The sequence below is a fragment of the Podarcis liolepis genome (genome assembly GCF_965112155.1).
Source record: "Podarcis liolepis genome assembly, chromosome: 7".
Lineage (NCBI taxonomy): Eukaryota > Metazoa > Chordata > Lepidosauria > Squamata > Lacertidae > Podarcis > Podarcis liolepis.
Window position 1 is genome coordinate 16,088,781 of NC_139561.1, and position 25,533 is coordinate 16,114,313.

The 25,533-nt window shown below is 48.3% G+C and overlaps 1 protein-coding gene across 5 annotated transcripts in view; it reads right to left on the reverse strand.

Annotated features, from left to right (window-relative positions):
* Positions 1-25,533, reverse strand: part of DISP3 (dispatched RND transporter family member 3) — an 81,059-nt gene that overhangs the window by 18,533 nt on the left and 36,993 nt on the right. For 4 of the 5 annotated variants that reach the window (XM_083512670.1, XM_083512671.1, XM_083512669.1 and 1 more), the window contains exons 2-10: positions 19,886-20,822; positions 17,913-18,132; positions 14,609-14,745; positions 11,542-11,676; positions 10,612-10,772; positions 9,096-9,235; positions 6,831-6,976; positions 2,244-2,405; positions 1,333-1,494 (exon numbers count right to left, since the gene is read on the reverse strand). In XM_083512670.1, the coding sequence (XP_083368796.1) occupies positions 1,333-1,494; positions 2,244-2,405; positions 6,831-6,976; positions 9,096-9,235; positions 10,612-10,772; positions 11,542-11,676; positions 14,609-14,745; positions 17,913-18,132; positions 19,886-20,822 (2,200 nt within the window). Of the gene's footprint in view, positions 1-1,332; positions 1,495-2,243; positions 2,406-6,830; positions 6,977-9,095; positions 9,236-10,611; positions 10,773-11,541; positions 11,677-14,608; positions 14,746-17,912; positions 18,133-19,885; positions 20,823-24,163; positions 24,265-25,533 lie in introns of those variants that run through there. The other variant, XM_083512672.1, reaches the window with a different exon arrangement.

A 25,533-nucleotide genomic window follows, 5' to 3' on the forward strand; every position in this document is an offset into this window, starting at 1 on the left:
TGAGAAGCAGAGGGTAGCTATGGCCCTTCGTCTTCTTATGTACCGTATTTTTCGCTCTATAAGATGCACCAGACCACAAGACTGGAAAACAAGGAAAAAAATATTCTGAATCTCAGAAGCCAGAACAGCAAGAGGGATCGCTGCGCAGCGAAAGCAGCAATCCCTCTTGCTGTTCTGGCTTCTGGGATAGCTGCGCAGCCTGCATTCACTCCATAAGACGCACACACATTTCCCCTTACTTTTTAGGAGGGAAAAAGTGAGTCTTATAGAGCAAAAAAGACGGTACTTATTTATTTCTCCAAGGAGCTCAAGGTGGCTCTTCCCAACTCATTTAATCAACCCTGTTAGGCTGAGAGGCGGTGACTGGCCCAAGGTCACCCAGGCAGCTTCATGAGTGAGCATGAATTCAAACCTTGGTCTCCCACTCCTTTGCCTGGCACTCGAACTCAGTGCGAGTTGTAGTCCAAAAACAGCCAGAGACCCCAGTTTGGGAAACACTGCTCTAACCATTACACCACACTGGGGAGGAGTTTCTTTCACCCTTTGGTCATGATCTTGGGAGAGGCTGATAGGAGCCTAAGTCATAGTGACTTCTCCCACAATTTGATGCGAGTTCTGCAACACAACCAGCTCCAAAACACAATCTTGCCCCATAAAATACAGCTTCGGGTGCAAGGCTGTGCTCTCCAACTCATGCAGGCCCCCTTCCCACCCAAGCCCCCTTAAAAACACTTAATGGAATAAAAAAATAAACCGAGAACTGAATTTGTATCAAAATGGGAGGCCTTCAGAACATATCTTAAACAAAATTATACCATGTTAAAATCTGTAGCAGCTTTTGAGTGATCTCAGCAGTTTTTATTAATTGCTTATGTAAACATTTATAAATTGTGAAAATATTAACATAAAAAATAGTATTTTGATATGGCAGTAAATTTATGTAAAAAGAATTAAGGAATAAATGGGAAGTCGGGTATAAAAGATGACGAGACTTTTTTTATTGTAACATGAAATTGTAATCACAATTTTTTGTCATAATTTTTGTCTTAATAACAGATTGTGTAAATTTCATTTTCTTTCCTTTTTCCTCCCCTCTTAAGTTGTACCCCCTTTTCAGTATTGTTCCCCTTTTTTTGTATGTAATAAGCATGGAAATAAAAAAGGGGGGAAAGCATAAATAAAATAAAATAAAAACACTGAATGGAAAAGCAGAGTGGTACTATTTTGCTTCAACATGGAAGCAGCTGTCCTGGGATCTCCAGGAAGGATGGCTCTCTGTTGACCAGCAAGCTCCAAACACAGCTGGGTCTCTAGCCAAGAGGCCCAACTCACCTGAGCAGGTGACGCAGGAGATGCCCTCAGCGCTCAGGTTGTACTTTAGGTCCAGCAGGACCTGGATGTTGGTGTCAGGCCTGAAGAGAAGGGGAGCCCGGCTTGCTGGGCGGAGGCGGCTGGCGAAGAAGACGGACAGAAGAAGAATGGAGAGGAAGAGCCCTGAAGGAAGAAAGAGAGAGAGGGTCAAAGATGGACCGTGCCAGCATCTTCTCACCTCGCATCCCACTTCCTCACAGGAACAATGTCAGCATTATAGTTGCTTTTTGTGAATGTGTACTAATGTTTATATGCAGAACACCTGAGCATGGGCTAAGTTTGTTTTGCCTCTGTGGGCCAAGTGGATTACTTTGAAAAACAAATTTTGTATCGGTGGACTGCTATTACTTTAGATCTGAAAATGGATTACATTTATGTAGATTTGTTTTTTATATTGCTTTAATTTTATTAGCATTTAATTACTTTTTAATAATTATCTTTTACATGCTTTCAGCTCTTTGTATTTTATCTGTGTAGTTTTAAGCTGCCTCAAGTCCTGGTTTGGGGAAAAGCCAGGATAAGAATACACTGATTATGATTAATAATAATACAGTTTATTTTGTGCATTTTGATTATATTAATAATAATATAGTTTCCTTTGTGCATTTTGATTATATTAATAACAATATAGCTTCCTTTGTGCATTTTGATTATATTAATAATAATATAGTTTCCTTTGTGCATTTTGATCATATTTCACTGGATTTGAAATATAGAAGTCCTTCTTCTAAATTTCAGTGGTTGTGCAACTGGTTTCTACAGTTTGCAAACTGCTTTGGAACCTAATTGGGCATTGAGCAGAATATAAATTAAGAGATAATCATATAGCAATAAATATTGGATCTCCACAAAACAGATCCAGGAATGCTTACCGACAATCACCCATCTGCTCTTCACGGCTGACCACAAAACCCAGACCTGGAGGAGCTCTTGAAGGTGGGCAATGAGATGCCCCTGGCTGTAATTCTTGGTGGGGAGTTGAAGACTGTCAGGCAGCACTGAGACCAAGGGAACATCTCCCATTTCCAGAGTCACTAGCAGAGGAGCAAAGAACACTTTTAAGGACAAAGGCTCCTTTCCCTTCCTTTCCATCTGTCCCAAATCTTCCAGCATTCACCTTCACTGGGTTAACCTCTGATAATGAGAGGGAGGGAAGTCCTTCTTCACACAGTGAATAAGTTAGACGGTGGAAGTCTCTCCCACAGGAGCCAGTGAGGGCCACCAACCCAGATGGCTTTAAAAGAAGGTTAGGCAAGTTCATTGAGACGGATAGGTTTGCTGTCAGTGACGACTAGCCACCAATATTTATCATTCATTCCTTTTCATCACATCCCACCTGTTCCTCTAAGAAGCTCTTGGGGGGTGCACAGAGTCCTCCTCTTTCCCTTTTTATTCTCACAACAATCCTGCGAGGTAGGTTGTGCTCACTGCCACTGGCCCACGGTCACACCCAGTGAGCTTCATGACTGAGTGGGGAGATTTGAACCCGGGTCTCTAACCACTACACCAAACGGACGCTATGTTTTCCGAAGCAATCAGACCCGTACACAGATTGCCCACTGCAGTTGCACCCTAGGTTTGTGCCAATGAGCAATAGCATATCTGCAGCTTTATTTTCAATCTCTCTCTCCCACCAATCCCAGGGGTGAAATTTGCAAAGCTTTATGATAATTCTCTTCATCCCCCAGAAATTCTGAAATGATAACCCCTCCATTTAAAGGTAAAGGGACCCCTGACCATTAGGTCCAGTCATGACCGACTCTGGGATTGCAGCACTCATCTTGCTTTATTGGCCGAGGGAGCCGGCGTACAGCTTCCGGGTCATGTGGCCAGCATGACTAAGCCGCTTCTGGCGAACCAGAGCAGCACACAGAAACGCCGTATACCTTGCCGCCAGAGCGGTACCTATTTATCTACTTGCACTTTGATGTGCTTTTGAACTGCTAGGTTGGCAGGAGCAGGGACTGAGCAACGGGAGCTCACCCCATCGTGGGGATTCGAACGGCCGACCTTCTGATCAGCAAGTCCTAGGCTCTGTGGTTTAACCTACAGCGCCACCCATGTCCCTTACCCCTCCATTTAGCACCTCCCTATTGTTAGTCTTGTTACCCCCCCCCCAAAAAAAAATCCTGAAAGCATGGGTGTAGCCAGGGGGTTGGGGGTCAGCTGCTACCCCAAAATCAAGTAAATAAAGAAAAATACTTAGCTAAAAGTAGAAATTGTCAATATCAATGTCACAACTAAAGGTCCCAACCAAAGAAGAACGGCAACTTAAACTGACAGAATATGTACAGCTTGCAGACTTCACATATAGAATAAGAGAACAAGAAGAACATACGTTTAAGAAGATTGGAAAACATTTATTGAATAGATGGGGAATAATTGTGTACAGCTGAAAAACGCTGGCAGCATTAAGATAAATTCAACAGTGTAATGGAATACTGAATGGTATAGTTTTTGTAAAATATGCAGGGATTTTATGATATGTAAACTGAACCATGGAAAGAGAAGAAGGGAAGTCATTGATGTCTTAAGGATGTAAGATGTTTATCTTAAACTGTAAAACAGAAATATATATGCGCACAGAAATCGTAGAAAAATTCTGACAGATTTTTCTGAGCACTTGGGGTCAAAAGAAGGTAATTAAGACAACTGTTGTGGAGACATTTCATTCAGAATCTGCTAGACAGAGCCAGACAGAGGATGATGAGAGGTGGGTATTCTGGCCCCGCAAAAAACATAAATCCTGGCTATGCCCATGCCTCAAAGTATGGTTCCTCCTCGGTTTAGCATGGAGAGAAACACTCTCTTCCTTCATTATAATGACAGCCTCATGCATGCATACACTGAACCACCTTCCCTGCCCTGTTGACCTGAGGGGGTCCCCGGAGGAAATTGCCCTCCTGTGTCATATTATTCCAGAAACCGCTGCAAAGAAGCCATTTCCATAAATTACCATACAGGGCAGGGATGGCATATCAATGAGGCGAAGCGCCTGGCGAAGCAGGAATTTCGAGCACCCGGGGCTGTTTCCTGAGAGGCACCTGACCCTGGATTGCAAAGGAGCGCTTTGCGGGAGGAAAGGTTTGTGCAGGAAAACAAACTCTCCATCTGAGCAAATGCTCTTGGTGAGGAAGCAGGTATCCCAAGTCAGCTCTGAGGATTTCAGGGGATGGTGGGTGGGAAGATCATAGGAATAAAAATTTAAGGAGAGCCCATCTGGATCGAGCCAATGGCCTGTCTAGTCCAGCATCCCATTCTCTGTGTTAAAGGTAGAATTGCAGAGTGGAAAGGGACCCCAAGGGTCATCTAGTCCAACCCCCTGGAATTCAGGAATCTTTTTGCCCCAGAAGGGTCTCAAACCCTCAATCCCGAGATTCAGTCTCACTCTCTACCAACTGAGCTATTGGGATGGAAGAATCTGACACTCCCAATTCTCTGCATCTCCAGCCTTAAATTCAATTTTCCACTCTTTTCTCCAGCAAAAGAGAATAAATTCTTATGCAAATTCTTCAGCATTTTAGTGCTGGTTTCTCCTCATACTTGCATCTTTTTCTACACACTTTTGACTTTTGTGATGCTTGCAGACCCCTCCAAGTGTCCCTATTTTCCAGGGACGGTCCCGGATTTACAGAAGTTTCTGATTTGAACCCGTAATTGTCCCTCTTCACCTTAGGACGTCCCTATTTTCACCAGAGAAATGTCGGAGGGTATGTGTTTGTAGTTAAGCAGTTTTTTTCTATGTCGCAGGCTCCTTGAGCATAGTTTTGCTTTGGGAAGGCAGCAGACAAGTAAACTGAATGATTTGTTGATATAACTTTTTGCAAATCGTTTCCCCTAGTTATAACACATTTCTGCATGTCATTTTCACAAATTTGCAAGGCCCTTATGATGGGAGGATGGACAATAAATAAAATAATTGCAGTAGCAACAATGACATGAGAAGAGCTTGCTAGGTTAGGACAGTGATCTACAGGTGAAACTCGGAAAATTAGAATATTGTGGAAAAGTTCATTTATTTCAGTAATTCAAGTTAAAAGGTGAAACTAATATACGAGATAGACTCATGACATGCAAAGCGAGATATGTCAAGCCTCTATTTGTTATAATTGTGATGTTTATGACGTACAGCTGATGAAAACCCCAAATTAACAATCTCAGAAAATTAGAATATTAAATGAAATCAGCAAAACAAGGACTGCAAATAGAGCAATATTGGACCTCTGAGAAGTAGAAGCATGCATATGTACTCAGTACTTGGTTTGGGCCCCTTTTGCATCAATTACTGCCTCAATGCAGCATGACATGGATGCTATCAGTCTGTGGCACTGCTGAGGTGTTATGGAAGACCAGGAAGCTTCAATAGCAGCCTTCAGCTCTTCTGCATTGCTCGGTCTCACGTCTCTCATCTTTCTTTTGGCAATGCCTCATAGATTCTCTATGGGGTTCAGGTCAGGCGAGTTTGCTGGCCAATCAAGCACAGTACTCCCATGGGCATTGAACCAGGTTTTGGTACTTTTGGCAGTGTGGGCAAGTGACAAAGTCCTGCTGGAAAATGAAATCAGCATCCCCATAAAGCTCGTCTGCGGAAGGAAGCATGAAGTGCTCCAAAATCTCTTGGTAGATGGTTGCGTTGACCCTGGACTTAATGAAGCACAGTGGACCAACACCAGCTGATGACATGGCTCCACAAATCAACACAGACTGTGGAAACTTCACATTGGACTTCAAGCATCTGGCATTGTGTGCCTCCCCATTCTTCTTCCAGACTCTGGGTCCTTGGTTTCCAAATGAGATGCAAAAGCTGCTCTCATCAGAAAAGAGATTTGGGGAGCCATGTCATCAGCTGGTGTTGGTCCACTGTGCTTCATTAAGTCCAGGGTCAACGATAGCCATCTATCGTTCCTTACGATACGATAATACAGTTGTGCCCCGCAAGATGAATGCCTCGCAAGACGGAAAACCCGCTAGACGAAAGGGTTTTCCGTTCTGGAGGTGCTTCGCAAAATGAATTTCCTATGGGCTTGCTTCACAAGACGAAAATGTCTTGCGAGTTCCTGCAGGTTTTTTTCCCTCCCCCCCCTTTTCCCAAGCCGCTAAGCCGCTTATCAGCTGATCCTAAGCCGCTTAACAGCTGATCCGCTAAGCCGCTTATCAGATGATCCGCTAAGCCGCTAAACCGCTTATCAGCTGATCCGCTAAGCCGCTAATAGCGCTAATCCGCTAAGCCGCTAATGGGCTTGCTTCGCAAGACGAAAAAACCGCAAGACGAAGAGACTCGCAGAACGGATTCTTTTCGTCTTGCGAGGCACCACTGTAAAGATTATCATATTGCAAGGAAACCGTTCATTGTTACGGTTATGTTACAGCTCTTTTGTATGATCATGTATTGTACGGATTTTGTATTTATTTTGTAAAAAGGACACTGAGCTCAGCCCTGCCTCTCAGGGACTGCCTACCTGGCTCGTCTTCCACACTGAGCAAGGGGATGTCGTCATCCAGGTAAGGAAGGCCGCCTGGCCCTGGACCACTTGCAGCCTCCGAGGAGATGAAGAGCCCGTCTGAAACATGCAGGGAATTCGGCTTCACACATTTCTGGCTGCAGCTGCAGGAGAGGGAAGGATGGGTGCTGAGTGAGCATCTCAGAGCACTTTGCCCCTAGCAAAGCATCTGTGGGTCGTCATTGTCGACACAGCAAAGGGCAGATCGAGGGGATCGGGAAAGGGCTGTGCTCAGAGCTGGGCATCAGGTGCGCTTGATGTGCAAACAATTTCCCCTGCTGTTGTGCCAGAGGGTTTGAGAAAGAGACGTGCAAAAACTCACACATCCTCGCTGGATCCTTGCAGCACCGATGGGGAATCTGTGATGCTCTCGAGATGTTGCTGGACTCCAGCTTCTTTCAAGTCACCCCCCAGCCCGCAGCCAGTCTGGCCAACAGCCAAGGGGGATGGGGGAAAGTTGTGGTCTAGCAACACCTGAAGTGGCACAGGGCCCCCGGCCGGGGCTAATTGGAGCTGGAGTCCATCCAGTTGGAAGGCAGGGATGGAGAACCCGCAGCCTTCCTCATGTTGTTGGACTCCAACTAAGAGCATATGAAGTGCTGAATCAGGCCAATCGCCCATCTAGTCCAGCATCCTGTTCTCACAGTGGCCAACCTATGTGAAACCTGCAAGCAGGATTCAAACACAAAAGCACCCTCCCCTCCTGAGGGTACAACAACTGGTATTCAGAAGCATCACTGCCTCTGACTGTGGGGGTCTCATCAACCCCAGCTGGCAGTGCCAATATTCAGGGATGAAAGGCATTGCAGTCCAGCAACAGTTGTCTGGGGTGAGCCGGCAGCAAATCACACTGTGCAAGTTGGAGTTAACTCTTTATTAGCAAGAACCGACTTGGTGGAGTGTCAGGCCTAATGAGCACAGCCTGGTAGGTCTTGCCCCATGGATCAGTTGCTGAGATTAAAAATCCCTGCCTCCCCGCAGCCCTTTAAGTCCCCTCCACTCCAGGGCTTCCCCAAGCAATTGAGGACTACACCTGCTGGCGGCCACCCTCTGCTCCGCCCTTTTCATGCCTCTTCTGGTTCTGGGAGACAAGGAGGGAAGGGAGCTCATTGCTGCCTGTTGACCTCCCACCTCCCCTGCTTCAGCTTCCACCTCTGATCCTGGAGTTTTCCTGCTACAGACTCTCCCAGCTCACTAAGCTCTGCCACCTCTTCATCTTCCGACACGTCCTCTCCCTAGTCTTCTCCATCTGACTACTCAGCATCATCCCAGTACCACTCCCCGGCCTCTGAGCTTCTTTCCCTTGGTGGTTCCCCATCTGGTTTCACCAACCATCCCTCTGTGTCCAACCAATCCCTGACAAACATATGGAGTGCCACAAGCTCCCAACCCCTGCCTTACAACGACCTTGCAGGGAAGGCCAATATTATTGCATCCTCTTTTTCAGACAGTTTTTGAGGCTGAATAGGTGTGCTTTCCTTAGGCATCAATAATAATAATAATAATAATAATAATAATAATAATAATTTATTATTTATTATTTATACCCCGCCCACCTGGCTGGGTTTCCCCAGCCACTCTGGGCAGCTCCCAACAGAATATTAAAAACAAAATAAAACATCAAACATTAAAACCTCCCTAAACAGGGCTGCCTTCAGATGTCTTCTAAAAGTCAGATTGCTGTTTATTTCCTTGACATCTGAAGGGCGCCACTACCGAGAAGGCCCTCTGCCTGGTTCCCTGTAATCTCACTTCTCGCAGTGAGGGAACCACCAGAAGACCCTCAGAGCTGGACCTCAGTGTCCGGGCTGGACGATAGGGGTGGAGGTGCTCCTTTAGGTCTACTGTGCCGAGGCCGTTTAGGGCTTTCAAGGTCAGCACCAACACTTTGAATTGTACTCGGAAACGTACTGGGAGCCAATGTAGGTCTTTCAGGACCGGTGTTATATGGTCTCGGTGAAAACCAACATGGGGTCCCTTTTGTCCCTTTTGTCACCATGCCTCTTCCACAGGGTTAAGCTGAGAGGCGGTGAATGGCTCCCAGTAGCCCACTGAGCTCCCCTCCAGAGTGGGGATCTGAACCCTAGTCTCCCAAGTCCTAGTCCAACACCCTAATCACTATGCCACACTGGCACTCAGATATCACAATTGTTCAGCCATTAGGCCATGTGACCAGCTGCCCTCTGCAAGCTCCCCTCTGACAGCTCAGTCAGTGAACCTCACCTGGCTTGGCAGGCGTTCTCCAAGGGCGACAAGTAGAGGGACCAGACCCCAAGGGCTGCAGGCATGATGAAGAGGACTGCCACCCAGCAGCAGGAAATGATCAGGGACATGAAGAGGCCAAAATCGTGGACAGCGGGGATCTGCAGGAGAAAGGAGAGATGGAAGCGGATTTCAATTCTGTTTGCATTTAGGTGGCATTGTGGTCTAAACCACTGAGCCTAGGGCTTGCCAATCGAAATGCATGTGCACGGGCCTCCTCCGACCCAGATGTGCACCAGAAATAACACTTGCACATGCACACAAGCTATTTCCGGTGCTCCTCTGACCTGGAAGTGGGCAACTGCGCAGCGCTGCACCGGTAAGAGCAGGCGGCGGTTGCCACGGGCCAGATATACAAGTCCCTCGGCCCTTACCGTATTTTTCACTCTATAAGACGCACCAGACCACAAGATGCACCTAGTTTTTGGAGGAGGAAAACAAGAAAAAAAATATTCTGAATCTCAGAAGCCAGAACAGCAAGAGAGATCGCTGTGCAGTGAAAGCAGCAATCCCTCTTGCTGTTCTGGCTTCTGGGATAGCTGCGCAGCCTGCATTCGCTTCATAAGACGAACACACATTTCCCCTTACTTTTTAGGAGGGAAAAAATGAGTCTTATAGAGCAAAAAATATGGTAGTTTGGGGACCCCTGGACAAAAGTTAAGGAAGAAAGAGATTAGAAGGATCTGGCGAGGGAAAGCAGGTGGGCAGAGGAGAGGAAAAGGAAAGGCAGAACTGGAGGATCTGGAGTTGAAAAGGGGGACAGGGGAGAACAAAGCTCATTTTAAATGTGCCAGAACTGAGGAGGCAGACCAATGCCTCAGTGCATTTGCAGGAGAGCTAGATGAAGAAAAGAAGTGAAAGGAAAGCAGCCACCTGAACAAAACACAGGCTGTTGACTTTAGACTAAATGTTGATTCCTTAAACCATTATGATACGATATGATAATCTTTATTGTCATTGTCCCATAAAGAACAACGAAATTGAAAAAATCTACATCAGACATTCAAAAACCAACAAGCCTGCTATCCTAGCTATTCCAGTCTGGTTAACCCCCCTAAAAACTCTGATACCCCATAATTAAATACAATATACTCCCACAGAGACTACCTTATACTGCGTTTAAAACCAAAATCGCATTTGGATAAAAACTGTTTCTCAGGCGGCTAGTCCTAGTCTTTATAACCCTGTATCTTCTTCCAGAAGGCAGAAGCTGAAAGAGATAATTTCTTGGGTACGCACTATCCTGCACTATCTCTGCAGCTTTCTTATGGCACCTGGAAGCATAGATTTGATCCAAGGTGGGAAGAGTGCACCCAATTATTCTCTCCGCAGTCTTTACGACCCTGGACATCACTTTTTTATCCTTTATGCGAGGGGCGGTGATGCTTGTGTTGTATTATTTCCTCATTGTGGCATTGCCACGGGCAAGCTCCACGTCCTTCAAAGTTATAAGCAAAGCTCTCCTGAAAATGCTTACCTGGGAGAAAATGTTGGCTGCGTACGCCGCAGCTGTGGTCAAGGAGGTAAAGAAAGTGGCTTTGCCAGCTGTCTGGATGGTGTGGACCATGCGGAGGTGGAGATCTTTCAAGTGTGTGGCCTGCCGGTAGGTGTTTATGAAAACAAACACGTCATCCACACCTGAGATCACACAGAGAAGAAGGGATCAATCAGAACCTGCTCGGAATCAACTAGCATGGTCTTCAGCTGATGTCAGGCTCCACAATATAAAAACCTACCCCACTAGGAATGTCTATCTCCAAGTGAGCTGTTGCCCAGGTCTGTTCCAAGATAAAGTTTTCTGTGTATTGATGGTTAAAGCTGTGCCTGAGTTGAGTGACCTGATGCCAAGTTAGACCCTTGGGTCCATCTAGTTCAGTACTGTCCACACTGGCTGGCAGCAGCTCTTCTGGCAGGGGCCTTTCCCGACCCTACCTGAGGATGCTGGGGATTGAACATGGGACCTTCTGCATGCAAAGCAGGTGCTCTGCCAGTGACCTACAGCCATCCTCTTAAGACACTGGGACATATGAAGCTGCCTTATCATGAGTCAGGCCAATTGGTCCATCTAATTCAGTATGGTCTACACCAGGGGCCAGCAAACTTTAAGCACCAGGCAGGCCCCACAAATAACCCAGAGATGCATTTTAAATAAAAGGACACATTCTACTCATGTAAAAACATGCTGATTCCCGGACCGTCTGTGGTCCGGATTTAGAAGGCGATTGGGTCAGATCCAGCCCCCAGGCCTTAGTTTGCCTACCCATGGCAACAGCTCTCTAGGGTTTCAGGCAAGGGGATCCCTGGAGATCCTGAGGATTGAACCCAGGACCTTCTCCATGCAATGGAAATGCTCTGCCATTGAGCCACAGCCTGGTTTTTGACATCTGGGTAGGTTTAGGCCACTTACCAATCCCCACAATCACAAAAGCAGCCACTCCATTCAGGATTCCTAGGTACTGGATCCCAAATACGACGTGGTAGAGGAAAAGCGCCACAAGGCAACTGAGCCCGATGCTAGCGATCCCAAAGAATGAGAGGAACACTGGAAGAGGAGGAAGAGAGAGCGAAAGATCAAGCAAACCACTTTGCACAGAGAACGCCCCAAAAACGGATTCACACATGCATGCCCTCAAGTGTCACAGTTGGTTCTGTGAACCAGCTGGAAAGTCTTGTGTCTGAGGTGATGGGGAACTATATTGTTACAGCTGCTGGCCAAGCGTTTCTCTGTCTCCCCAGTTGCTGGTTAACAGTCCAGAAATTGCCGGCTTCATCCACAGAAGCTAATGTTAGGAGATGGTCTCCTGATTGCTGTCTTGCCAAATGCAAGGTGGTTCCTTTGAAATTAGATTCAGAAGCAATGCAAAACACAGGTGAGTGAGTTTAAATATGTTATTCTAAAGAGCAAGCAATATATACATACCAAGCAAGCACTTGGGAGCCCTCAAGAAGTAGCAAAGTGACTCCCCCAGGTAGCTTTTAGTTTGCATGGTCCCGCAGCCGATCAGTCCGTGCACAAGCTTCTCAGAAACTGTGCCCAAACCATTATAGATAGCTAGATCAGTGTTTCCCAACCACTGTTCCGCGGCACACTAGTGTGCCGTGAGATGTTGCCTGGTGTGCCGCGGGAAAAATTAAAAAATTCGAAAGATATTTTTTTTTAAAAAAAGTCAAATTTTTGATTGGGGTGCCGTCACTAGATGACCCCTGGGGTTCCCTCCCTCCCTCCCGCTCTGCGCCTCCCTCCTCCTCCTCCTCCTCCGGGGAGGCCCTTCTTGGCTCTCGGCCAAGGCTTGGCGGCTGCCACTCACTCACTCGCTCGCCCACCCGTCCCTCCATCCCTGCACCCGGCCTCTCCCCCTCCGTCCCCGGCGCGGGGGCTGCCGGGATCCGTAGTCCCCTCGCCCTTGGGCTCCGCGCCTACGCGGGGTGCGCGAACTACGTTTCCCAGCGTGGCCTGGCGGGCCGGGCGTTTTGTTTGAAGCGCTCTTCTCCTGGCCATGGAATGAGTGCAGCGGTGGCGGCCGGGCGGGCAGGGGCTCTTCCGCGCAGACCCCGCGCAGCCTGCCTGCGCCCCCGCGGAGATCGGGCGGCAGGATGGAGCCCAGGGATCCCCGCGGAGGCGGAGCGGCGGAGGCTGCCCCCCAGGTAGGGCTGCGTCGGGGGGGGGTTATTTTTGCAATGCTGCATCCGCGCCGGAGGGGACGCATCGGACCGCGGGGAGACCCCTTGGCGGGCGTGCAAGGCAATGCATGCGTGCAGGCGTTGCATGGAGTGCAGTGCAATGCAATGGCAACGCGGCGCCCTGCGTGCATGCATGCAACTTTCACCGGCGCTCCGGACTTGGCAGGTGAGGGGGGTCCCCAGTGGGCGGCAGAGAGAGCCGGGAGGGCGAAGGGGAGCCAGGGGGGAGCAGCGCTGCTCCCCGAGCCAAGCCCGGGGGGAAACTTCGGCGTCGTTGCGCCGGGTGTTGGAAGCGGAGGCTGGCGGGGGCCCCTCACCTGCAAAACCTGGTCGCCTCTCATATATTTCATGCATTGCATTCATCGCCCGCTTTCTCCTCCAAGGAGCTCCCGGGGGCGCGCGTGGTTCTCCCCGTGTTATCCTCGCAACAACAGCCCTGCGAGGTGGGTCAGGCGAGTGGCCCAAGGGAGCACCCAGGGATTGTCCTGGCCAGGTGGGGTGATTTGAACCCTGCTCTCTGCCCGGTCTTCGTCCTCATTTAGCCCCCACATGTGCATGACTGTGCATGACTGAGGTTTTCCCCTCTCGTCTTGGCTATGGTGTGAGTCTGTGCTGTTAATTAATGGGGTTCTGCCTTCGGAGAAGATGAGCCAGCCCTCAAGGAGGTGATTATGTAATTTGCTAGCAATTCATGTCCCTCCCGGCGTGACGCTGCGCGCTGACGTCACGGGGCTGTAATGGTGGTGTGCCTCGAGATTTTTTTCATGAAACAAGTGTGCCTTTGCCCAAAAAAGGTTGGGAAACACTGAGCTAGATAGCTAGCCTGTGGCCTGCCTGACTGGCTACGCGCAGATCATTCATTACTGGCTACTTGCAGATTATTGCAAGTAGTATTCCCAATGCCTCACTTTCTCAAAACAGTGTCCAACATCAAAGAAGGTACTCATCACTATCTCTTCCTCCTAACTGATTAGGACATTGTAGGCTGTTCTCACGCCATCAAAGAGACAAGGAGAGAGGGAAGGAACAGGGGCAGGAAGGGCAACCAGTGTCAGATCACTAACTCTTTGATATACAATTTATCTTCCGGATAGATTGACTATACAATTGCTGAGGTTCTCTCTGGGTTTTAGAATGTGTCACGGCGCTGTGGGTTAAACCACAGGGCCTAGGACTTGCTGATCAGAAGGTTGGCGCATCAAATCCCTGCAACAGGGTGAGCTCCCGTTGCTCGGTCCCTGCTCCTGCCAACCTAGCAGTTCGAAAGTGTGTCAAAGTGCAAGTAGATAAATAGGTATTACTCTGGCAGGAAGGTAAACGGCGTTTCCGTGCACTGCTCTGGTTCGCCAGAAGCGGCTTAGTCATGCTGGCCACATGACCTCCGGAAGCTGTACGCTGGGTCCCTTGGCCAATAAAGTGAGATGAGCACCACAACCCCAAAGTCGGTCATGACTGGACCTAATAGTCAGGGGTCCCTTCACCTTCACCTTCACCACCCATCAGAACTTGGAGCAGCGGACACACCACCAGCTCAGCAGAGGAGGCAGATGTGTTAAGTCAAAGCTACAAGCCCCATTGTCTCTGACCATTGGCTATGCTGACCATTGTTCCACGGTGTTGTTCTGGGACTGGGCAGATTCATGCAGGAGAAGACTACTAATGGCTACTAGGCATGCTGGCTATGCCACAGGAAGGGAGAAAGTGCACCTGCTTGTGGATGAGGTGAGTCATTGGCTTAATCCAGAAGGGCTCTCCTTGTGTTCTAGGTTATCCTTGCTCCCGCCATAGCTTACCTGAGCAGGAAGCCAGGATGTAGACCAACACTGCAATGCAGCTGCTGCTGATGAAAGCCAGCAACATGTCATTGTTGAACGTCTTCCTCACTTCATAGTCAAACAAATCCGTCCCACCATAGAGCACCTGGACTTTGCTAGGAAGAAACCGGGGAGAAGGAGAGTTATGATTACCATCTTCACTTTTGAATACTGTTATAAGAATTTAAGGTTCCAAATACAGAATAAATATTCATAGATGCACACATATCTAAATATATGAACCATGTGTCTGTAATAGTATGGGAGAGCAATCCTGAAGCCATTTTGACTCTCCCAATGACCTCAGATATTTCTCTGCAGTAAGGGAGGCAAATGGGGAAAGCCTTCCCATTGCCTTTTTGCTTGCAAATCCTGTCTCAAGGGCACATTTGTGTATGAATAGGGTGAGCCTGTGACCTGGAGTCAGGAACAAAAGTATTAAAGAGGTAAAGAGACCCCTGACCATTAGGTCCAGTCATGACCGACTCTGGGGTTGCGGCACTCATCTCACTTTACTGGCCGAGGGAACCGGCATACAGCATGACTAAGCCGCTTCTGGCGAACCAGAGCAGCGCACAGAAACACCGTTTACCTTCCCGCCAGAGCGGTACCTATTTATCTACTTGCACTTTGACGTTCTTTTGAACTGCTAGGCTGGCAGGAGCAGAGACCGAGCAACGGGAGCTCACCCCGTCGTGGGGATTCGAACCGCCGACCTTCTGATCAGCAAGTCCTAGGCTCTGTGGTTTAACCCACAGCGCCAACCACGTCCCTCTAGTCAGCCTACAAGTGCTAAAAATAGAGGCCATGTTGCTTTCGTCGCCCATTTTGTCCCGCAGCTAACGCTGACTCAACTCTTGACTGGTGGGTCAGAGGAAGATCTCAGCAAGAGAAAACCTGTGGGAGGCTGCCTTGTGGCAAATGCAGCACTGCCTTACCCATCTCATGTCTGTCTTCAGCCAACCCACCAATATAGTCTATTTATTTATTAAAAACTGCCCCAGCAACCTCAGTTGGATCTCAGCCGGCCCCCAGCTGCTGGTCTTCCTACTTACAAGCAGCCCAGCGTGGTTGCCTTCCTCAAATTCCTCTCCTCAGTCTCAATGTTGCCCTTGGATAACCCAGCAAGGAGCCCTGTCGATGGCTCTATCTCCGCTCCCTACCGGCCCTCTCTGCCTTCCTCCCATTGCAGAGAGCATCCTTTCCCAGCTGAGAGTAGCAGGATTACACTCTCAAGAGAGCGATTGCTGAGAGCACGGGAAGAGTCTTATTGCTTCTTTCCCCCACTTCCCTCTGGAGCTTAGCTTGCTGACTCCCAAAGCCATGGATCCCACCTGGAATCCTAATCGGTATTTTCATTCTATTAAACCGCACGGGGGAGGAAAATAAGTGAGAGGATTCAGGAGATGGAGTGGCTGACGTGGAGAGCTGTGATACACACACACACCCCGACTGCCAAGCTCGCCTGCAAAAAGAGTCTTCAAGCAAAGCTAATCCCAGATAATTAAAATGAGAGAGCTGATAAAGTCTGAACCGCAGGAGAGCAGGAGAGAAAAAAGAGCCTGTTCCCTCGCCTGTTCCCTTGCCAGATCTGCCTCAAGCACTGTGCCCAGCCTCAATCCTCTTTCTTCCATCCCTCTCAATCCTCCATTTGTGCAAGGAAGAAGCATTAGCAGAGTTCAAGGGTGCATCCCAGCCACCCAAAAACCCTCAAGGAAGGGCCAAAACAGGGCCAGTGAGAGGTATGGCTGGGGAGTGTCCTGTGGGCCAGGCAGAGAACCCTGGAGGGCCACACTGAGCCAGCAGGTTTGAGGTTATCCGCCTCTCAACTGTTGTGTTCGTTCCCACTGCCCTCCCCGGCCATCTCGAAGCAGGAGGCTCTCCGTGGCTGCTACCCATGGTGACATTGCTCTTCCTCCCTAGTCAGGGGCAAATGTCAAAGGCACTCCCCAACCAAAGGAATGCCCACGACAGATAGTTAGCTGTTCAATGTCAAAAGCAGACACTTTGGAGTTCTACGGCTCCGAATAACCACGCACAAAACAGCTATTCCCAAGTCTGAATTCTCTGCAGCAGTTGCTCCCCCTCCCCCTGTTTAAGTACCTCCCCCCCCCCGCAACATGCTGAATGTACCCAGGTGGAGACTGCGCCCCTGTGGAAGCTGCCTCTGCTCTTCTCTCTTCACACCCCTCCTGGTTCTGGGAGACAAGTGGTGCAGGAGAGGCTGGGGGAGTCCCTGACCATTCATTTCTTGCCTCTTCCTCCTCTTCTTCCTACCCTTCCTGCGCTCCATCCTGCAGCTCCATGCTCCACTCCCTGTCTCCAATTCTTGCCTCCTGGCTGGTAAAGGTCCTCCAAAATCATTGCCCCACCTCTCCCAATTCGGACTCGAGCCCCCCTTACCCCAATGCACACTCGTCTGTGTCCTGCCAGTCCCTGCCAGTAACAATGCTTCTGAATACCAGCTGCTGAAAATCAAATCTCCTTGCCCACCAAGGGGGGCGGGTCAGTCTAGGGTCATGCTGCCTGCCCTCCAGCAGCTGCCAAAAGGCAGGGCCCATCCTGATGGGGCAGGAGGTGGGCAAGACGAGTGGCCTACCCTGTCCAGACAAAGGAGAAAGGGACATCAAATGCAGCGGTGGCTGGCACCCTCCCTAATGGAGCGGCTAACACTGCCTGCTAGTCTCAGAAAGTCAAAACAGCCTCATCTCAAGAGCACCCACAAGAGAGGCTCTGTGTCCTTAGATTTGGAGTCTGTATGTCTCCATGAGGACTAGACACTTCACTTTTTGGAACTTGGAAGACTTAATGGACCCTCCTCTACCAGACAAAGGGCTGCAGCAACAACAACATCATCATCATAATTTATTATTTATACCCTGCCCATCTGGCTGGATTTCCCCAGCCACTCTGGGTGGCTCCCAACAGAATATTAAAAACACGATGAAACATCAAACATTAAAAACTTCCTTAAACACGGCTGCCTTCAGATGTCTTCTAAAAGTCTGGTAGTTGTTTATTTCCTTGACATCTGGTGGGAGGGCATTCCACAGGGCAGGTGCCACTACTGAGAAGGCCCTCTGCCTGGTTCCCTGTAACCTCACTTCTTGCAGTGCGGGACCCTTCAGAAGGCCCTTGGGGCCGGACCTCAGTGTCCGGGCTGAATGATGGGGGTGTAGACACTCTTTCAGGTATTATGGTTCCTTCCAGCAAAAAAGCAGAGTGGGTTGGGGCAAGCTTGGAAGTGCTTTGCACCCACGGGCGAAATACCTTCCTTGCTCACCTGGTGGATTGTTTGGCCAGCAAAGCCACGTAGGTGACCACGAAACTCTGGAACTTCCTCCGTTGTTCTTCCCACCGGTCCTCCACTGAGTAGTAGCTTGGCAACGGAGCACCAAAGAGGATCTCACTGCGCAAGAGGGAGCTCTTCCGGTTCTCCACCGACAGACCCTCATCCACATACCAGTAGAACTCTGGGTGGGTCATTGCAAGCTCCAGGGAACCTTGGGGCAGGTAGAGAGAGATCAGAGGTTTTCAGAGGGAGACTGTGGCTCAGCCTTAGAACACCAGCTTTGCATGCCGGAGGGTCCTGGGTTCAACCCCTGCCATGTCCAGTTAAAAGGACCAAGTGGCAAGTGATGGAGGAGGCCTCTGTATGAGACCCTGGCTCAGGGGTAGAACAGAAAGTGTCAGCTGTGTCCCATTGCTGACAGGGGGAGAGCATGGAGAGGCAGGAGGAGGTAATTAAGCAGGAATGCAGAACGAGGGAGGAACAGCCTAGTTAATAATAATATTATTATAATAATAATTTATTATTTATACCCCGCCCATCTGGCTGAGTCCCCCCAGCCACTCTGGGCGGCTTCCAACAAAACACTAAAATACAATAACCTATTAAACATTTAGGTGTTTAGGGAAGCTTTTAAGCAGCTTCCCTAAACAGATGCCTTCTAAAAGTCTGGTAGTTTTTTTCCCTTTTTGACATCTGGTGGAAGGGCGTTCCACAGGGCGGGCACCACTACCAAGAAGGCCCTCTGCCTAGTTCCCTGTAGCTTTGCTTTTCGCAGCGAGGGAACCGCCAGAAGGCCCTCGGCACTGGACCTCAGTGTCCGGGCAGAACGATGCGGGTGGAGACACTCCTTCAGGTATACTGGACCAAAGCCGTTTAGGGCTTTAAAGGACAGCACCAATACTTTGAATTGTGCTTAGAAACGTACTAGGAGCCAGTGTAGGTCTTTCAAGACCAGTGTTATGTGGTCTTGGTGGCCGCTCCTGGTCCCCAGTCTAGCTGCCGCTTTCTAGATTAGCTGTAGTTTCCGGGTCACCTTCAAAGGTAGCCCCACATGGAGCGCATTGCAGTAGAAGCCTGAGCTCCGAGAACATGGAGAAGGAAGGGAGGAGTTCAAGGGGGAAGACGCAGACTGACAGTTTAAGCTCAGACTCAGAGGGAGGGCCACTGGAAATAGCCCATCCCATGATGCGTAGGTGCGCAAGAATTAATGAGAGGTGTGAACAGGAAAGGAAGCGAAAGTGGGGCTTTAAATGTGGGAAGAGGAAGGGGCGTAACTCAGACTCGGCAACAGCTAATTTGGAAGCAGATGCTGAGTGACTGAGCTTCAGAGTGATTTGTGTGTTTTGAGCAATAAACCTGAGTTGATTACTGCTGGAGTTGTTTCGCTTCTGTGGGAGAGAACCAACCATTACAAAAGGTTTCCGGCAACTCCAGGTAGGGTTGGAAAAGAGACCTGCCCCCAGAGCCACTGCCAGTCAGTGTGGACAATACTGAACCAATGCTCTAGTTTGGTCTAGGGTAGCTTCCAGGGGCTTATGGTGCCAGGCACACATTTCTGAGGAGGCACAACCAGGCGTGCCCACAACAGGCTCCCTCATTGAGGCTGGTGCTGATAGAGTCCAACAACATCTGGAGGGTCACAGATGTTCCCCCACCCCCTGCTGTAGGGCAAAAATCCAACCCTTGTGTCTGCAGGGAAAAAGAGATATGCTAGCTGTGCCAAGTGCATTCTAGCGACACCTAGTGGCAGAACACAGTCACTTGGAGTACCACAGTTTCCTCACCAGGAAAGATTTTAATCAGGGCATAAACACAGCAGGAACCGATAGCCTGGAGAGCTTTTATGAACTTATTTGCAAGGCCATATGAGATCCCAAGAGCACCAACAACTGGCCGGATATCTCAAAGCAAAGCATTTTGTCTGCCTGATGGTTGGGCCGGTGCCCTGACCCAACAATTCTCACCTTGAATGTCAGCCAGATCCTGCCCTAGGCCATCGTAGTAGATCTTCCCACCCCTCTCCGTGGGGAAGAAGTAAGTCATGAGAGAACTAGGAGGGGAACAGTAGGAGTAGGAACCCAGTGGGAGATCTTTGAGGACCTCATGGGGCTTCCAGCAAAAGTCCCGGAAGTGAGGGTGGTCCATGATTTTGCGCTCAATCTCGTGGATGGTGACCAGGCGCTCAGAGGTGAAGATGTTGTTCTCAGCGTCTCCACGGGCCAGGAAAATGAGCTCGATGCGCCAGTGTGCATGGGTTTGTGTGTTGGTGCTCACAACCGCATTGGAGTACTCCCAGTGGGACAGGGCGCTCCGTGGCTGGCGGGAGGTTTGGTTGGCCGAACCAGATTCACCCTGGGGGCTAGTCCTCTCTTGGTTTAGGCTTCTGCGCTTCCGCCTGGCAGTGCCAGCCGGCCGCGAGGCATTGCGGTGAAGGTGCTGCAGCTGCTCGAAGATCAGCTTCTGCAAAGTCTCCGAGTTGAAGTCCGTCAGGTCCCGGCGGTTGCGGCCCCAGGAGCCGAACTGGGACTTGAGGGCCGAGGCCAGGGCGTCAAAGCGCTGCGAGGACTCGTGGTTGCGGATCTCGAAGGCGTTGTACGAGATGTCGATGTCCAGAGCTGGGTAATGCAGGAACATGACAATGGCTAGGGTGGTTGGGATGGCACAGCCCAAGAAGAGGATGAGGCTGGCCGAGTAGGGGTTGGTGAAGATCCAACCCACGGCATTCCAAAAACTAGAGGTAGGCAGAGCTGTGGCTGGAGTCCGTGGCCTGGGATTCCACTGGCACTTCCCACAGAGCTGGAGCCCTTCTGTTCTTTTGCGGGGGCCGGTGGTTACCTCCTCTTCCTCATTCACCCAAGCATCTTGCAACAACGGGTCATCCTCAGCATCCATCCTTGATACCTGGAGGCCAAAAGGAAAGAGAAAAGGGTGTGAGCTTAAGAGGCTGGCATTCCGTTTTGGAAGGGACCCCTGACCATTAGTTCCAGTCACGGACGACTCTGGGGTTGCGGCGCTCATCTTGCTTTATTGGCCATGGGAGCCGGCGTACAGCTTCCGGGTCATGTGGCCAGCATGACTAAGCCGCGTCTGGCAAACCAGAGCAGCGCAAGGAAACACCATTTACCTTCCTGCTGGAGTGGTACCTATTTATCTACTTGCACTGGCGTGCTTTCAAACTGCTAGGTTGGCAGGAGCAGGGACTGAGCAACAGGAGCTCACCCCATCGTGGGGATTTGAACCGCCGACCTTCTGATTGGCAAGCCCTAGGCTCTGTGGTTTAACCCACAGTGCCACTCGTGCTAATAGTTTTCCATCTGCTTCCTTCCCCACAGGTGTGACGTTCCCCACAGGTGTGACATTGCTAGAGGCACTAATTGCTTTTCCTGTTCGGAACAAGTCTGGGCACATCCTAGTATTTTGCATAACCATTTCTCTCAGGCCTGAGCCCGCATCCTTGCTGATAGCATGTGTGAATAAAATGTGTGCTCTTCCTTATCACTGTCCTGCGGGTAGTTATTTTGTCTCATGTGTGTGTAGCCCTTACAACAGAAACAATGTTAAGGAGTACAGGCATGGCTATAGAACACTTTAGAATCTATGGATTTGATTCCCTGCAATAAAATAGGACCTTGGACCATAGTGCAACTGTGGCATAACTGAATATTACCATATAAAATTCTAAAAGGTCAATTCCCCCCCCCCCCCCGTTTAGAACACACATAACTGGATAGCTGAGTTGGTTAGAGCGAGGGACTGATAACTCCAAGGTTGAATGGGACAGCTGCATATTCCTGCAGTGCAGGGCATTGAACCAGATAATCTTTTTACACACACACACACACACACACACACACACACTTAAATTTTCTGTTTTACAATTTAAAATACTCATTTAAGCAGTCTTAAAATATCAGTGACTTCCCTTTTCTTTCAATGGTTCATTTTACATATCATAAATCCCTGCATATTTTACATAAACTAAACCATTCGGTATTCCAATATTACAGCCATCAAAACTTGTCTACACTGTTGAATTTATCTTAATGCTGCCAATGTTTTCAAGTGTACACAATTCCCCCCCCAAAAAAATATTCAATAAATGTTTTCCAATCTTCTTTAAAGGTATGTTCTCCCCTTCTCTTATTCTATATGTTAGGTTCACAAGCTGTGCATATTTCATCAGTTTAAGCTGCTCATTTTCCATTTTGGGGCTAACAAAACACGGGCCACCGTAGTGGAATACATAAAAAAACTTTTTTTGACACCTGGGAATTTCCAATTATCCCCCACGGAAAGGGCTCAGGGTTTTTTGGAGGAAGTACAGTGGTACCTCAGTTTAAGAACAGCCCTGCTTACTAACTATTCAGTTTATGAACTCCACAAAACCAGAAGTAGTGCCCTGGTTTGCAAACTTTACCTTGGTCTACAAACGGAAACCAAACGGTGGAAGGGCACCGGCGACGGGAGGCCTCATTAGGGAAAGCGCACCTCTGTTTAAGAACTGCTTTGGTTTAAGAATGGACTTCCGGAACGTAGTAAATTCATAAACCGAGTTACCACTGTACTTTTAAACATTTTTTCCAATTCATTATGGATTACTGTGGTACCTCTGGTTAAGAACTGAATTCGTTCCGGAGGTCTGTTCTTAACCTGAGGTACCACTTTAGCTAACGGGGCCTCCCAGTGTCGCCGCGCTGCCACCACACAATTTCTGTTCTCATCCTGAGGTAAAGTTATTAACCTGAGGTACTACTTCCGGGTTAGCAGAGTCTGTAACCTGAAGCATTTGTGACCTGAAGTGTTTGAAACCCGAGGTACCGCTGTATTTCCCAATATTCTTTTACCCATCTTCAGGTCCACGACATATCAAAGAATGTTCCCTTCAGCTCTTCCAATTTCCAGCACTTATCTGATTCAATCTTATACATCTCAGCAAGCCTAATCGGAGTTAAATACCATCTGTACATCATTTTCAAGTAGTTCTCCTTGACTAGGTGATCCTCAGGGTCCCTTCCAACTCTGCAATTCTATTATTTTAATGCAAGACCATAGCTTATTAAACCGTGCTGCATTCAAATGTAGCTTAGCATTATGTGTGAGCATTGCCCAGCAGCTTAAGCAAGGGTTGTTTCCTGCTGACAAACAACAATCTGAAACCATGGTTTGTTTCTGGTTTATGAGCCTTGGGTTACTTTAATCATGACTCGTGAGAACCTAATACCCATTCTTAACTGTGGTGTGCTTGACTATTGCGCCTCAGACACCAAACTAATAACGAATGAGGCAAGAACAGCTGGAAAACAAAGCAAACTTTGGAGAAACAAGCCATGGTTTGTTCCATAGTCTGGTGGACAAACCATGTTTTAAATCAGGGATGCAGAAACAGCGGCCCTCCCCATGTTGCTGGACTACAACTCCCATCAATCCCAGAACTAGAACTCCAAATCTTTGATGTCTCTCAGGTACAGTATCCTCAATAAAGGTAAAGGTAAAGGGACCCCTGACCATTAGGTCCAGTCGTGGCCGACTCTGGGGTTGCGGCGCTCATCTCACTTTATTGGCCGAGGGAGCCGGCGTACAGCTTCCGAGTCATGTGGCCAGCATGACTAAGGTGCTTCTGGCGAATCAGAGCAGCACACGGAAACGCCGTTTACCTTCCCGCCGGAGTGGTACCTATTTATCTACTTGCACTTTTTGGTGTACTTTCGAACTGCTAGGTTAGCAGGAGCAGGGACCGAGCAATGGGAGCTCACCCCATCATGGGGATTCGAACCACCGACCTTCTGATCGGCAAGTTCTAGGCTCTGTGGTTTAACCCACAGCGCCACCTGTGTCCCTTCGGTAGAACCCAATAAAAACCCTACTGAGGGCAATGGCAATATATACTAGATTATAGCCTTAATAACCTCATCACCAGTAAAAAATATTACTCAGCTATAGAAATAGCACAAGGAGAGGAGAGGGTGTCGTGTCAAAAGCTGTGCATTATACATAAATAACTCTACAAAAGTGTCCAAAATTGTCTTCTTAACTGAGTCTTCAAATTGCAATTGGCGCATCTCCCACGGCCAAATGTGATATGATTCTAAATCTGCAATCATGCTTTTATCCGCTGCTTTCGGGGGTATATTTCTGTATCATTGTCAAACAGTTCTTTTTCCATTTGTGTAAACCACCTTGAAGTTCCAATTTGGTGTGGGTGGTAGACCAATTTAAAACAACAGCAACAAATAAACAAGAACCTAGGAGCCTTTCTGAAAGTTGCTGGACCATAGCGCACATTTTCTTTTACTATTGACCATGCTGGCTGGGGGTCAAGGCAGCTGGGGGGGGGTCAAACAATATATGGAGGGGCAGAGGTTTCTCGTCCCTGAAAGAAACGAAATGAATATCAAAGACTTCAACTGCTGTCATCAGTTACGTGATCGAAGAAGAAGAAGAAGAAGAAGAAGAAGAAGAAGAAGAAGAAGACGACGACGACGACTCTTGGTAATGCCGGCTTGTGCTGATGGGACCTGGGGTTCCATCAACAACTTAGGGCCCCAGATCTCTGAAATAAACAAACCGCTCCTCAAAGGCAATCCTCATATGTCAGAACCTCCAAGTGTCTCTATTTTCCAGGGACAGTCCTGGATTTACAGAGGCCGTCCTGGTTTCTGATTTGATCCCGGAATGTCCTGCTTTTCCTTAGGCCATCCCTATTTTTACTGAAGCAATGTTGGCATGTATGGAATTATGTGACCCCCGTGCCAAGGAGATAAGGAACTATAAAACTATACAAAGGTTTTTTATGTTTTGTGTTTTATTATGTTTTATATATGTTAGAAGCCACCCATTGTGGCTGGGGCGACCCAGTCAGATGGGCAGGGTATAAATAATAATAATAATAATAATAATAATAATAATAATAATAATAATAATAATAATAATATATTCATTGGAGAAATGTTGGGTGGCATTCTATACTGTATTTTTTATTTTATTTATGATTTTCAGTTTTACACACTTCAATAATTTTACAGTCATTTTAACATTTCAAAATTTGCCTTCCTTCCTCCTCTTTCTGCAGTTCTGTAAATTTTTTATATTTTCTGCATATCCAGATTACCGGTAACTTGACTTTCTCATTTATTTAACTACTTTAAATATAAACTCTTATAAAACTGCAGTTCCACAAGTTTTTGTATCCATTCTTCTTTTGCTAGGACTTCTGATTCTTCACATTTGGGGGCAAGTAACATTCTTGCCGCTATAGTTGCATACAGTCATACCTCGGATTGTGAACATGATCGGTGCGGAAGGCACGTTCACAACCTGAAGCGCTGCATGTGAGCATGCACGTGACGCGATTCGGCACTTCTGCACATGTGCATGATGTCATTTTGTGCTTCTGTGCATTCACGAGTGCCAAAACCCGGAAGTAACCTGTTCCGGTACTTCCGGGTTTGGCACGGTCCGCAACCGAAAAACCTGCAACCCGCAGCGTTCGTAACCTGAGGTATGACTGTACATGAATAATTTCTGTACAGTTTGGGTAGTTCTGTTCCTATAATTCCTAAAAGGAAAGCTTCTGGTTGTTGTTTCTTTACAAACATTATTTTAAACATCCCTT